This window comes from Saccopteryx bilineata, chromosome 2 (assembly GCF_036850765.1).
Source record: "Saccopteryx bilineata isolate mSacBil1 chromosome 2, mSacBil1_pri_phased_curated, whole genome shotgun sequence".
NCBI classification, from domain to species: Eukaryota; Metazoa; Chordata; class Mammalia; order Chiroptera; family Emballonuridae; genus Saccopteryx; species Saccopteryx bilineata.
The window spans coordinates 22383883-22397843 of NC_089491.1; the positions used below are offsets into that span (position 1 = coordinate 22383883).

Here is a 13961-nt window from a genome sequence, read left to right on the forward strand (position 1 = left end):
CACAGCGGGGCTCAGCAGTGACAGGGAGGGGAAGAGAAGATTATAGTTTTTCTACCTAAAAACTACTTAAAGGACACATTTCTACAGAAAATCGTTCCGAGTTTAGTCTCTACAGCCAGAAGTACATTATCCATCGGGCTTTATAAACTCTCCCTGCAGACTTGAGTTTCCCTTGTGTAACTTTGGGTTCCTGCTCATTTCTGCCGCCCTGGCTGTGTTGGGGCTGAGCCGACCGGGAGAGAAGCTGTGTGTTTTGAAGCTCCATCCCTGGGCATGACCAAATTTGCCCCTGCACCACCAGTCACCGTGGTTCTCTTTGCAGAAGTGAGTACTTAAAGGAAGAAGCAAGGCAGCTTGGGGGATCTCGGCCCCTGCAGTGACAAGCCCCAGGGGAAGATGCCCAGCGTGCTGCGGGAAGTCCGGGCACGCCCGGCCCGGCGGTGGGGAAGTCGGTAGGTGGTCAGGCGGCCGCGCTCACTGGAGCAGCGTGACGCGGCCGCCACAGGTGCGGACGCTGGGGGGCAAGACTCGCCGTGCTCTCCCCTGTGCCTGGCTGCCCTGGGAGGCCGCCAGCCCGCTGCTCCGGCGGGGGCGGGGGCGGGGGCGGGAGCGAGGGCGGAGCGCCGCCTTTTCTGGCTGGGGAGGAGTGGCCGCGGCCAGGAGGTCACTTGGCCACCGGGCTGGAGGCAGTCACACACACGCGCCCCGCGCCCGCCCAGCTAGGCTCTTTCTTCCCTCTCCTGCGCTCACCAAGCGGCTCGGCTAACTCTCGTGCTCTGGAGCAGGGGCCTCCCAGCAAGCCCCTCCATCCACCATCAGAGAGCCCACATGGGCCCCGAGGCCACCTGCTGCCCTTGCAGGGGCCTCCAGGTGAGGACCTGGATTGAGCCCGTGGTGGCCTCCACCCAGATCGCCGGCTCCCTCTATGATGCGGGGCTGCTCCTGGTGCTGAAGGAATCCTTCGGGGCCAGAGCCTCCTCCAACCACAGCACCACCCCGTCGCCCCGGGGGGCTCTAGAAGATGAACAGCAGAAGGCCATCTCCAATTTCTACATCATCTACAACGTGGTGACGGGCCTGACGCCCCTGCTGCCTGCCTACGGGCTGGGCTGGCTCAGTGACCGCTACCACCGCAAGATCGCCATTTGTGTGGCCCTGCTAGGCATCCTGTTCTGCCGCCTCGGGCTGCTGTTCAAGGTGCTGTGGGACTGGCCCGTGGAGGTGATGTACTGGGCCGTGGGGCTGAACGGGCTCTGCGGAGGCCTCTCGTTGTACTGGTCCGGAGTCGTCTCCCTGGGATCCCTGGGCTCCTCCGAGGGCCGCCGCTCCGTGCGCCTCATCGTTATTGACCTGATCCTGGGCTTGGCGGGATTCTGTGGGAGCATGGTCTCCGGGCATCTCTTCCAGCAGATGTCTGCGCAGTCCTGGCAGGGCCTGGTGCTGACGGCCTGCAGCGTCAGCTGTGCCTCTTTTGCCCTTCTCTACAGCCTCTTGGTCCTGAAGGTCCCTGAGCCGGTGTCCAAGCCCAGAAAGGCACTCCCTACCGTGGACACGGTGTCTGGCACGGTGGGCACATATCGCGCACTGGATCCTGATCAGCCAGACAGGCAGAGTGTGGTGGGGCACCCTCTGTCTCCTAGGAAAGCAAAGCCTCAAAAAACCATGATTGCCCTTCTCTTTATGGGTGCCATCCTCTATGACCTGGCAGTGGTGGGCACAGTGGATGTGATGCCCCTTTTTGTGCTAAGGGCACCCCTCAGTTGGAACCAAGTGCAGGTGGGCTATGGTATGGCTGCAGGGTACACCATCTTCATCACCAGCTTCCTGGGCGTCCTGGTCTTCTCCCGCTGCTTCCGGGACACCACCATGATCATGATTGGGATGGTCTCCTTTGGCTCGGGAGCCCTCCTAATGACTTTTGTGAAACAGACGTACATGTTCTACATTGGTGAGTCTGACATTCTTGGGGAAGCAGGACAAAGACCCCGCTGGCCACCTGAGTCATGGGGCTGACACTAGGAGGGCTATGGTCTCGGTGTCCCTGCTCAGCACCAGGGATTATACCTGCTACTTAGGGGGCTCAAGGGAGATAGGGTTACGTGCACTTGAGTTTATCTGTGTTGCGTTGTGCATTGTGTTATCTGTATTGCCCACTGAAATGTTACCGGAGTGGAGTGGTGTCCACAGCTCTAGGAGGTCATGGGAGGTATGGTCAGCGGTGCCTGGAGTTGATAGAAGAGGCTTCAGGATGGCATTAGATGGAAGAGACAAGGTTGAATTTCTTCTCCCCAATTTTAAAGGGATAAAACATTAACTAATTCAACTGAGAAGATTTAAAATCATTTCGAGCCAAGCAGGGGCTTTCTAAAAATGAATTTAAAATTTTCTCCATAAATGCTTTCTACAATCAGTGTAATAAATTCTCTCAGGGAAGCAGGATGAAGTTTCCATGTGAGGACACAGTTCAGACAACCACACGCAGAAATTTCTGGACCAATGCTCCAATAGGCTGTCTAATGATAAAAATGTTCTGTATCTGTTTTGTCCAATATGGTAGCTGCAAGCCACATGTGGCTATTGAGCACTTGAAATGTGGCTGGTGCAAGTAAAAAACTGAATTTAAAATTTTATTTCATTTAAATTAATTTAAATAGCCACACATGCCAGTGGCTAATATATTAGGAAAAACAACTTCCAGAACAAGCCACATAGGAGTTATAGAGAGAGAGGGAATTCTAAGTGAGGCTCTTGCTTTCTTCTAATTTACTCCTTGGCCAAGGCTGGGCTATAGTGAAGAGTGTCCTTGTGTGATTTCTTTCCAGCTCGAGCCATCATGATGTTCGCTCTCATCCCCGTCACAACCATTCGATCAGCAATGTCCAAACTCATAAAGGACTCCTCATATGGTGAGTAAAACGAATCTGAGATTCTCTGCCTGGACTGCTTCCGGTGCTTGAGGCAGTGGGGTTGGCCTTGCAAAAGGCACGCAGAGTTCCAGCAGCAATATCCTCTAGTCTAGGAACACACTGGGGTCCACCCAGGGCAGAGGGAGTGAAAACGGAAGGGTGGGACAGACTAGGAAAGTCAGTCACCGAAAAGCTACAGTCAAAGGAAGACACCACCATCCCCAGGCCACAGGTAGCTCCACTGGACAGAGGAGGCGTCCTGGTAGAATGAGCCAGGAAGACTGAGAGGGAGTCCTGGGAAGGGGGAGGGGTCTCCTAAGAGCTCCCCACAGACTCAGCTACCTGGGAATAGGGAGAGAGAGCAGATCTTCTTGGTAACCTCTGTTCCTTCCACAGGAAAGGTGTTTGTCACCCTGCAGCTGTCCCTGACGCTGACGTGGGTGGTGACGTCCACGCTGTATAATGAGCTCTATCAGCTCACCATGGAAAAGTTTGTCGGCACCTGCTTTGCTCTCTCCTCGTTTCTCTCCTTCCTGGCCATCGTCCCAATTGGGTAAGACAGGAGCAGTGTTTGCCGTGTGGGCTGCGGCCCTGGGGCTTAGGTCAAGGGCTGTTGGACCATCTCCTCCAGCCCATCATCATAAAGCGTTATGTATTTTCAGTGGACCCTTCTCGGTAGGTTCTCTTGCAAAGAAAAAGTCTGGCTATTTCCCCAAATTATTTGGGAATTCCCCAAAGTCATAACTAATGAACAGAAGGCCCCAACCAGCTGGCTCCCCTCCTGACAGCTTTGTAATACAGTTTATTTAGAGGAGCCTCAGATACTTCCCTGGAATCAGAAGCTGGGGTTAGAAAACCTCTTGAACCCTGAGACCTCTTTGGTTTATCTCCCTTTAGGGGAGCGTCATCCCTCCCCATTTTTGAGTACTTATTCTCCTCCGTGCCCTCCGAGGGCTTGGCATCAGGCAGCCTTTGTGCTCAGTGCCCCTGAAATCTCACAGCCACTAGACTGTGTGAGGTCCCCGGAAGACTTGGCCAACTCCCTTGAGTGAAACAAGAGCACTCAAGTCTGGGAGCTAAGAGGCAGGAGAAAGCTGTAGAGCAAAGAAGGGGTACTGCATGCCCTTGGCCATGGTGCCAGCCGGAGTCACCCCCAGGCCGGACTCTGCAGAACAGTCTGGTCTCTGACCAAGCCGTGTCTATGATTTTAAACTTTCTAGTAGTCACACTTAAAAATGAGAAAAGTAACAAGTGATATTTATTTTAATAACATATTTGATTGAACTCATTACATCCAAAGTATCATTTTCACATGCCATCAACTTACAAAATTAATCAATGAGATTTTCTTTTTTCTTTTTTCTGAGTCTTTGAAATCTGGCCTGGGTTTGATGCTGACAGCATGACAGCACCTCTCAATTTGGACTAGTCACATTTCAAGTGTCCGGTAGCCAGTGTGACTCGTGGCTATATAGTAGGCATCATTGCTTGGACTGGTTAGATCCTTTCCCCCCCTCCTCCTAAAGTAAGGTTCTCTCAGGCTTGTATCAATCCCACCAGAGGAGAAGGGAATGCAATATGGTCACAATCGGGCTCAAGGGGTTTGATACAGAGTTGCGTTTTAAAGGGACCTGTCTACGGGCACATGTCTGCCATGTCTGTATCATGTCTGTCATGGCAGTAGCATGGGCAGCAGAACAGAGAATGGCTGAAGGCAGATGGAAGAGGTAGGAAGTGGATGGTGGTAAGGCCTGTTGTTGACTTCTCACGTCACGTCACAATAGACGTCCCTGCCTGCACAGAAAGTTGGGCTTTCGGAGACAGGGGCCATTGATCATTCAGGCTTTCTACTTTATTGCGTAGTTGAACATCATAAGATAGGAAGCTCAAACAGCTCAGGGAATTTGTACAAAGAGCAAGCACTAGTGCCCTCTTGGCCCAGTTCTCACTTTCTCAAGGGGTAGGACCTGTCCTCAAATTGCCCAGCCCTTAGGTATTTCCACGTGCTCCTGTTTTCACATGACCCTTGGGGAATATGTTGGACTTAGCCAGACCTAGCATGCACTTTGAACTTCTCGGGAGCCCCAGCTCTTTGTCCAAGTGAGTAATAGATTGGTAACTATGCCACTTGGAAGTTATACAGTGCTATTTGATTGACAGTTGGTTGAAATATTCTCTTTAACCTAAACAAATAAACACAAAACAAAACAAGTCTGACTAATGGGTGTCATAGCTAAAGCCAGAAACAGACAAATGAAAGCAATAAGAAAATACAATAACTGTTTCCTTTCTAGTTTCATTGCTTCGTGTGTATGCTAAGTCGGATGCTTTGCCTTCATAAAGAGACTTTAGGGTGCACAAAGCAGGTGTGCTGCCCTGGACATTTCACCTCAATGCACCTATAACATGCACTTGGACACAGTCATGCATTCTGTTCACAGAATCTGGATTAGGCCATGCACGATCTTTACAATCTTACCTCATAGAAGCAAGTCTTGAACCAATCAAGTATGTGATCAAGTGCTTATGTGAATGAGGTGCCTCAGTGTTAACTAATTTTCCCCTCTTTTATAGACATTTAGCAGTAGAAGAGACCCCTGTGTGAACAAAACCTCCCTTACTTGCTGTACAATGGAATCACCCAGAGAGAGTGGAAATTGACTTGTGTCTGGATCCCAGCCTCAGACACTCTGACTCAGTTGATCTGGAGTTTAGCCTGGACACAGGAATTTTTAAAAGCTCTCCGGGTTATTCAAATGTGCAACCAAGATTCAGAACCTCTAGTATGAAAGGGAGGTTTTCATTACCTTTCATTCCCACAAAGGGAAACCTTCTTAATAGCTAAAAGGGCTCATTAAGTGAGATCAACAGGAAAGACCAGGAGAACTCTCTGACTACAGAAAGAAAAGCTACATTCCAAGGACATCTGAACCCAGGAAGGCACGTCATAGCAGGGGAGCAGAGGAGCCCGTGGAGGCCAGGAGGCTGGGAGGAGAGGTCCCTGGGCTATAGCTGCCAACAGCCTGTTTGCAAGAAGGGACTTTGGCCCTGGCTGTTCCTGGTACCAAAGTGAGCCAGTTTCCCATTACTGCAGGACCTGCCCTCTCCTGCCTGCTCTTCTTTGTATGCAATAGGGAGATGCTGAGGAAATGAATGCCTGGTCCTTCCCATCAGCATCCCACTCCCCAACCAACACACATGCGCTCCCTACTGCCCCTGCTTCACAGAGAAAACAGAAGCCACCAGGGGAGAACGCCCCATCCTCCCCAAAGTAAATCTACAAACCTACGTTCATGTGCGCCCATCCGAGTCCTCTCCTCCCCCACCCTCTTAAATGATAATAATAGCAAACACTTAAGTGCCCTTAATATGGCCAGGCACTACTTTAAATAATTTATATTTTTTAATTAATTCAATCTTATCAAACAGTCCTCTTATGCAATTACATTACCCCCATTTTGCAGATGAGGAAACCGACTCTAAGGCACTGTGTAACTTGCCAGAGGTTACTCAACTAATAAGTGGCAGAGACAGGATTTGAACTCAGGGAAGTCTCTCTTATCTGCTAGGTGATATTGCTTTTTTAGAAAAGTCACCAGGTGTCTGGGTGCTCTCCTATCTCCTCAGAGAGCTCACTGTGCTAGTTAGGTGCTCGCTCTCTCCTGAATTCCTTTTACCAGGACTGACACAGAATCCATCCCTCCCTCCCCTCTCCTTCCCCTCCCTCTTTTCCCTGTCCCCTCATCCTCTTTCCCCTCCACCTCCTCCTCACGGTCAAGTTCTCCCAAGGCTGGTCTGCGCATGCTGTCTCCTGCCCTCCCTTCCCATTCACTTTGCAACCCTCTACAGACGGATGTCCCCAGCTCAACTCCCTGGGGTTGCTCTCACTAAGACATGACTTCTTTCTTTTATTGTGTAGTCTACGTAATCGCCGTCATTCTATTTTACCTTATTTTTTAATTTATTGGGGTACAGGTTTCGGGTCTGCACACTGCACTGTGAGCCCATCACCCCAAGCAACATCTCTTTCCTCTCCATTCATTCCTCTGTCCACCTCCACCCCCACCCCCTTTCTCTCCGGCTGTCACCACACTGTTGTCTCTGTCTGTGTGTAATATATGTTATATATTAATATATATATATAATATATGTAATATATATATATGAATAGAAGGTGAAGGAATTAAGCAAAATATATAGATAGATAGATTTTATATATATTTTTTTTTTGCTTAATTCCTTCACCTTCTATCATCCAGTCCCCAAAACCCCCTTCCTTCTGACAGCTGTCAGTCTGTCCCATGTGTCCATGCCTCTGTTTCTATTTTGTTCACCAGTTTAATTTGTTCATTAGATTCCACAATAGAAATGACTTCTTCGAAGCTGAGTCCAGTGGACCCACTGCAATCCTCACCCCACATGGTTTCTCATGGCCCCCAACACTGTTGATCACTCTTTCCTCAGGTGGCACTTGTCACTGTCACTCGCCTTTCTCAACCCCTCACTCTGGTTGTTGTTCCACCCTATGATTGCTGCTCCACAAACCTCCAAATGGAAGAATTTGGGGGCTCTGTTCTGGGTTGTCCTCACTTCATAATCTCTAAGTCATCTAAGGAATGTTCAAATTTTCTAATTATCATTTAGATGTCTCAAATTGGGTTCTTGGCACCCTCCTGAATCTGTCCTCCCTCCAGTTTTTCCCATCTCATTACAGGCACCGCCAGCCACCCAGGGTAGAAATCAGGGTCACTGACACCATCCCTCTTCTTCCTCCTCCACCTGCAATCCTTCGGGCCTCATTGATTCTTCCTCCAAAACATGCCTCCAATTCATCCTTTTCTTTTTATGTTCCTGCGGCTGCTCATAGGCTAAGGCAGGGATCCCCAAACTACGGCCCGCGGGCCGCATGCAGCCCCCTGAGGCCATTTATCTGGCCCCCACTGCACTTCCGGAAGGGGCACCTCTTTCATTGGTGGTCAGTGAGAGGAGCATAGTTCCCATTGAAATACTGGTCAGTCTGTTGATTTAAATTTACTTGTTCTTTATTTTAAATATTGTATTTGTTCCCGTTTTGTTTTTTTACTTTAAAATAAGGTATGTACGGTGTGCACAGGGATTTGTTCATAGTTATTTTTATAGTCCGGCCCTCCAACAGTCTGAGGGACAGTGAACTGGTCCCCTGTGTAAAAAGTTTGGGAACCCCTGGGCTAAGGCATTTGGATGACTGAGTGGGGCTCTGTGCCATTCTCCCCACATCTGCTCTTGTGGGGAGCTGTTCCAAGCTCCCATCTCTCCTCCACCAGGCGGCCAGAGCTGTTTCCTGGAAGCGTAAATCAGAGAATGCCATCTCTTGCTCAAAATTCTGCAATGCTCTTAAAACCCAATCGTGCCCTGGCCGGTTGGCTCAGCAGTAGAGCATCGGCCTGGCATGCGGGGGATCCAGGTTCGATTCCCGGCCAGGGCACATAGGAGAAGCGCCCATTTGCTTCTCCGCCCCCCCCCTCCTTCCTCTCTGTCTCTCTCTTCCCCTCCCACAGCCAAGGCTCCATTGGAGCAAAGATGGCCCGGGCGCTGGGGATGGCTCCTTGGCCTCTGCCCCAGGCGCTAGAGTGGCTCTGGTCGCAGCAGAGCGACGCCCCAGAGGGGCAGAGCATCACCCCCTGGTGGGCAGAGCATCGCCCCTGATGGGCGTGCCAGGTGGATCCCGGTCGGGCGCATGCGGGAGTCTGTCTGACTGTCTCTCCTCGTTTCCAGCTTCAGAAAAATACCAAAAAAAAAAAAAATCGTCTCGCCATGGGCCACAAGCTCCTGCACGATCTGGCCTTGCCAACCTCTCTAGGCTCCTATTCCTGCCACTAACTACCCTCCCCACCCTACGCTTCAGGGTAGCTCCCCCCACCCCCGCTCTTACCCCTTCCTCACCCACACATTTCTTACCCCAACTAGTTGTGATCTTACACACCATTTTCTCAAAGAGGATTTGAAAAAAATCCCCTTCTCAATCTGAAGTAGATCCCAAAGCCTCCTCCACTTCTTCCTAGCATGACAGTTGGTGATTATCTAGTGGCTGTTTCACGTGCTTGCTCACTGGACTGCAGGCTCCCTGTGGGGACCATGACTGGCTCACCATGTAGCCTCTGCGTCCAGTAGTGAGTCTGGCATAAAAGAAGTCCTCAAGTACATTTGTTTAGTGAATGAATGATCTGTCAAAGGGTGTGGCACCTCCTACCAGCACCGCTGACCATCAGCATCCCGGTGCTACCTGTGAGCTGACCCGGAAGCCAGGGCTGAAGCCAGGGGCTGGCCATCACTGTGTGGCTGTGCTACAGTGTTCCACGAGGGGGTCAGCTGCAGTCACGGCAGCATCCCAGAGTTCACATGGTCCTGGGTGGGCTGCCTCCAAGTCCGGGCTCTCCTCTTGCCAGTTTCATAATACAGTAAGTTTAAAGTCCCTCCTTGTAGAGCCCTGGGGTTCATGGAAGGTGGGAAATCATAATGATCAGAAGTTTCCACGAAGCCTTCTTCCCTTAGAGGTTTGGATTTAAGCTCATACATAACCCCATCCAGCAGTTCCAAGCGTTCAATCTGTGTCATTCAGGAAGAGCTTAGAACCCAAGGGACCTAGAGCTCAACCAGATCAGAAAATTGAGGACCCTAGAGGCTGAAGGACACACAAAAGTCACACAGATCCAAGATTTCAACTTAGAGCTATCCATTCCTACTCATTCATTTATCTACAAATATTTTTAATCAATGTAATAATATATGGACGAGGTAAAGGGGCAGAAGATGAGGCAGCTAATTCTACTTGGGCTGAGCAACCCCTGATCTTGAGATACGTGTGGCCATTCATCCTCTGGCAGCAGCAAGATGGGAAGAGCTTCCGGGAAAAGGAAAATAAAGATGCAAAGGGCTTCAGGTGTTACAGGATTGGAACAGCCCGGAGTGAGAGAAGTTCCCGCGGGCCCTCTCTCTGCACCCGGTACAGCACGCTGCTGCTCTCACAGATGCAGCCTCGCAGTCTGTCAGGGACGAAGAGGGGGCTAGGGCCCACCTTGCATCCGTGGGAAGGAAAAAGTGTATCTTTACCCCAGTCCGGCTGTTCTCTTGTAATTCTCTCTTGTGAATTCTTACAGCATCGTGGCCTATAAACAAGCCTCACTGAAACAGGCAGATGTCACAGAGAAATGAAGGTCTGACCTGCAGGAGCTGAACGCACCAGCAATGGCCGGGCCCCTCTGCAGACAAAGGAAGGGACCAGGAACCGGTGACCAAAGCAACCCACTGCCGAGAAACCCGAGTTCCAGCCAGAGTCAGCCTAGGGGTGACCTGCTCTGACTCAGGGGTTCCTGGTGGGTGGGAAAAGCAATTTCCTGGTGATGGAAGAACTTTCTCAGCTTTCGGCCGCTCCTGAGAGGCAGAGGTTAGATCTGCGGGCAGCAGAGTGCGAACTTTAATGGTTCTATGCAAACTGCACGCACAGCCATATCAGATGCTACAAGGAGCTTCAGACAGCAGCCCCTTTTCTTCCAGAAATTGTCTTCTGGGCTCCAAGGTATGGCCATCTAGTCACCTGGGTGATGCCAGGAGCCCCGGGTGAGAACTCAAACCAAGGCACGTATTTTCAACGGTCCGGGGGGAATATGGAACCGATGTTTTGTAAGAACTACTAACAGTGAACATCAGTCGATACTTCAAAAATTAAAACGAAACCTCGGATAACAGTTAGCTTTCTTCCTCAGGCCTTGTTAGCCATGAACACTCAGGAGAGATTTAGAGCCCAGGCTCTTGGCTTCCAGGGAGGTGTTGTGTGTTTTTTTTTCGCTGTTATTGTTTTTAAGAAGCAAATATCAAGACTTTTTCTTTGATGGAATATTAAATTGAATACTTTCAGTCAACAATACTTTGCAAAGTGAGTGGTGTGAAGGGAGAGGGGAGAGAATATACTCGCAGAGCTATTTTATCTCGAGGTACTTTTTATTGCCTATTTTACTTACACATATAAAAGCAGACTCGCCTCGTCGTAAAATCAACATTCACAGTATACGTATGTGATTCACCGCTGCCCAAGTCAGACTCCCTCTAGAACACAGACATGGTGTTCTTATGCTGGGCTAACACAAAGCTGGAGAACACATTTGAAGCTTAGAGCGTTTGGGCTCAGAGGCTTTGGTACCTCTGATCCCTTGCAGGGAAGGAACAAACCTCCTGGCACATCTACTGAGGTCCCGGTGCCACGCAAGGTGCTGAGATACAGTGGGGACAGGACTGCCCCTGCCCTCCCAGCGTGCACTGTCTCATGAGTGGAGCAGACCACAAAGCAGGCAGGGAGGGGTCCTATAATCAATGCTAACATCAGGGCGCATCCGAGCCAGATTTAGGAGAGCAGGGAGGGCCTCTCAGAAGTTGCATATGATACAACTGGAAGGAGTTACCAAGGCCAGAAATTGGGAGATAGTTCAGGCAGACAGAACAACATTCTGCAAGGTCTGAAGGAGAAAATATTGCAAGATAAAGGGATTCAACACGAGTGGAGCAAAGAGAGGGGGAGGAAGAGGTAGCAAGGAGGATCGACTTGAGAGATGAGACTGGGATGGTGACGAGGAATGACATAAAACCGAACCTTTAAAAAAAGGTTCTCGGCCCTGGCCGGTTGGCTCAGCGGTAGAGCGTCGGCCTAGCGTGCGGAGGACCCGGGCTCGATTCCCGGCCAGGGCACACAGGAGAAGCGCCCATTTGCTTCTCCACCCCTCCGCCGCGCTTTCCTCTCTGTCTCTCTCTTCCCCTCCTGCAGCCGGGGCTCCATTGGAGCGGGGATGGCCCGGGCGCTGGGGATGGCTCTGTGGCCTCTGCCTCAGGTGCTAGAGTGGCTCTGGTCGCAATATGGCGACGCCCAGGATGGGCAGGGCGTCGCCCCCTGGTGGGCAGAGCATCGCCCCATGGTGGGCGTGCCGGGTGGATCCCGGTCGGGCGCATGCGGGAGTCTGTCTGACTGTCTCTCCCCGTTTCCAGCTTCAGAAAAATGAAAAGAAAAAAAGTTTCTCGCCTGCCCTGTGGTGGCGCAGTGGATAAAGCGTCAATCTGGAAATACTGAGGTTGCCGGTTCAAAACCCTGGGCTTGCCTGGTCAAGGCACATATGGGAGTTGATGCTTCCTGCTCCTCCCCCCACCCTTCTCTATAATAAATAAATAAAATCTTAAAAAAAAAAAACTTAAAAAGTTTCTCTCTAGAGGAATGGGGAGAGCTGTCGAAAAGTTTCAAGTAGGAACACGGAATGCTTCCCTGTGTCTTAGAAAGAGCACTCTGGCATCCCTGAGGATGAGCTGGTGGAGGAGGGAGCGAGCGGGATTTGCAGAGAGGGGACAGGCAGGGAGACTCTTGCAGAAACCCAGGCGGAGGAGGGTGGACTAACATCGGGTAAGAAGCTAGGAGGGTGGAGAGGAGTAGATGGACGTGGAGAGAGACTTAGAAGCTAGAGGTCAGCAGGGGCGGTGAGGGATGGACTGTGGAGGGTGAGGTCAATGGAGGCTAGAATGACTCAGATTTGGGGTTCAGACAACTAGGAAGAAGGCAGAGCCCTCACTGAGACAGGCGACATAAACCCGGAGGGGAGATGGGAAGGTGTGTTCAGGGGTACGCTCCTATCTAAACTCTCACCAATAGGCTCGTTCCTCTTGCCTCCCTGCCTCCCACCCCAGCCCCTGAATGAGTCCCCCAACCAGAATGAATCTAATCATTTGCCTCTTCATTCCTGCTCCTGAAAAGCTTGCTCTGAACATCAAGAAAAATTTCCCCATTGCCCGCATTGACCCTGCCATACATTGTGGGTTTTAACCTGCGTTGAGTTCTCAAAGCCCCAGCAGTGGCCCCTCTCCAGCCCCACCTACCACTGAAGTAGCAGTTTCAAACCTTCTCTACTCTCCCCAGGGCACGTCTTCGAACAGATGTTCTAACCCAGGCATGGGTTCTCACAGTGTGTTTCCTGGGCCAGCAGCATCTGCAATCCCTGGGAACCTGTTAGGAATGCACATTCTTGGGCCCCCAGATCAAACTCTATGCGTGGGGCCCAACAACTGGTGTTTTCCCAAGTCCTCACGCTTAGGAACTACTGCTCTAATCTGCGGACCTGACGTTTTCTCCTTAAAATCTTTCCCTGAGCCTGACCAGGCGGTGGTGCAGTGGATAGGGCATCGGACTGGGATGCGGAGGACGCAGGTTCGAGACCCCGAGATCGCCAGCTTGAGCGCAGGCTCATCTGGTTTGAGCAAAGCTCACCAGCTTGAACCCAAGGTTGCTGGCTTGTGCATGGGGTTACTCGGTCTGCTGAAGGCCCGCGGTCAAGGCACATATGAGAAAGCAATCAATGAACAACTAAGATGCCGCAATGTGCAACAGAAAAACTAATGATTGATGCTTCTCATCTTTCCGTTCCTGTCTGTCCCTGTCTATCCCTCTCTCTCTCAAGCTGTCTCTGGGGGGGGGGGGGGGACCTTTCCCTGAGTCTCCCCGCTCCTCTTCTTGCATCCTGAATTCTGGAGGCCCCAAACGCTGTGACCTTGGTTCTCTTCCCAAGTATGTAATCTAGTTTAATCCTGACTCCAGAACTCTCCAACAATCCAGCCAATCCCTCCCCACAAGTTTCCTCCAACATAAATCCAAACCAAATTCTTCTCTCACCCTATCACCTAAACTCGCTCCATCTTTTATCTATTTCTCCTGATTGATTCCATAGTTCACCTCCAAGTCATCTCTGAACCTTCCCCTTCCCAGAGATCTCTTCCATTCAGCTGCCTATCACTTCCTGCTGCTTCCACAATCCACCATCTGTTCCCATCAAACCCTCCAGCATGCTACCTCCATCGTCTTTACAAGAAACCAGTTCAAAATGGTAAGTCCCACTCCTTAATTCTCAATGGCAAAGCACCCAGGAAGGAGGGGAATATCCTTCATATTTAAGTTGGACATAGTTAAACAAGTAATAGGAAGAGGCCCTGGCCGGTTTGCTCAGTGGTAGAGCGTCGGCCTGGCGTGTAAGGGGTCCCGGGTTCGATTCC

At 50.9% G+C, this 13961-nt stretch overlaps 1 protein-coding gene across 1 annotated transcript; it reads left to right on the forward strand.

The window, feature by feature from the left end:
• The first annotated feature begins 699 nt into the window (after positions 1-699).
• On the forward strand, positions 700-10792 carry SLC46A2 (solute carrier family 46 member 2). The gene is made up of 4 exons (XM_066254670.1): positions 700-1948; positions 2823-2906; positions 3303-3459; positions 10043-10792. The coding sequence occupies exons 1-4, from the start codon at positions 829-831 to the stop codon at positions 10095-10097; spliced, it is 1416 nt and encodes a 471-aa protein (XP_066110767.1). The 5' UTR covers positions 700-828; the 3' UTR covers positions 10098-10792.
• The last annotated feature ends 3169 nt before the right edge of the window (positions 10793-13961 follow it).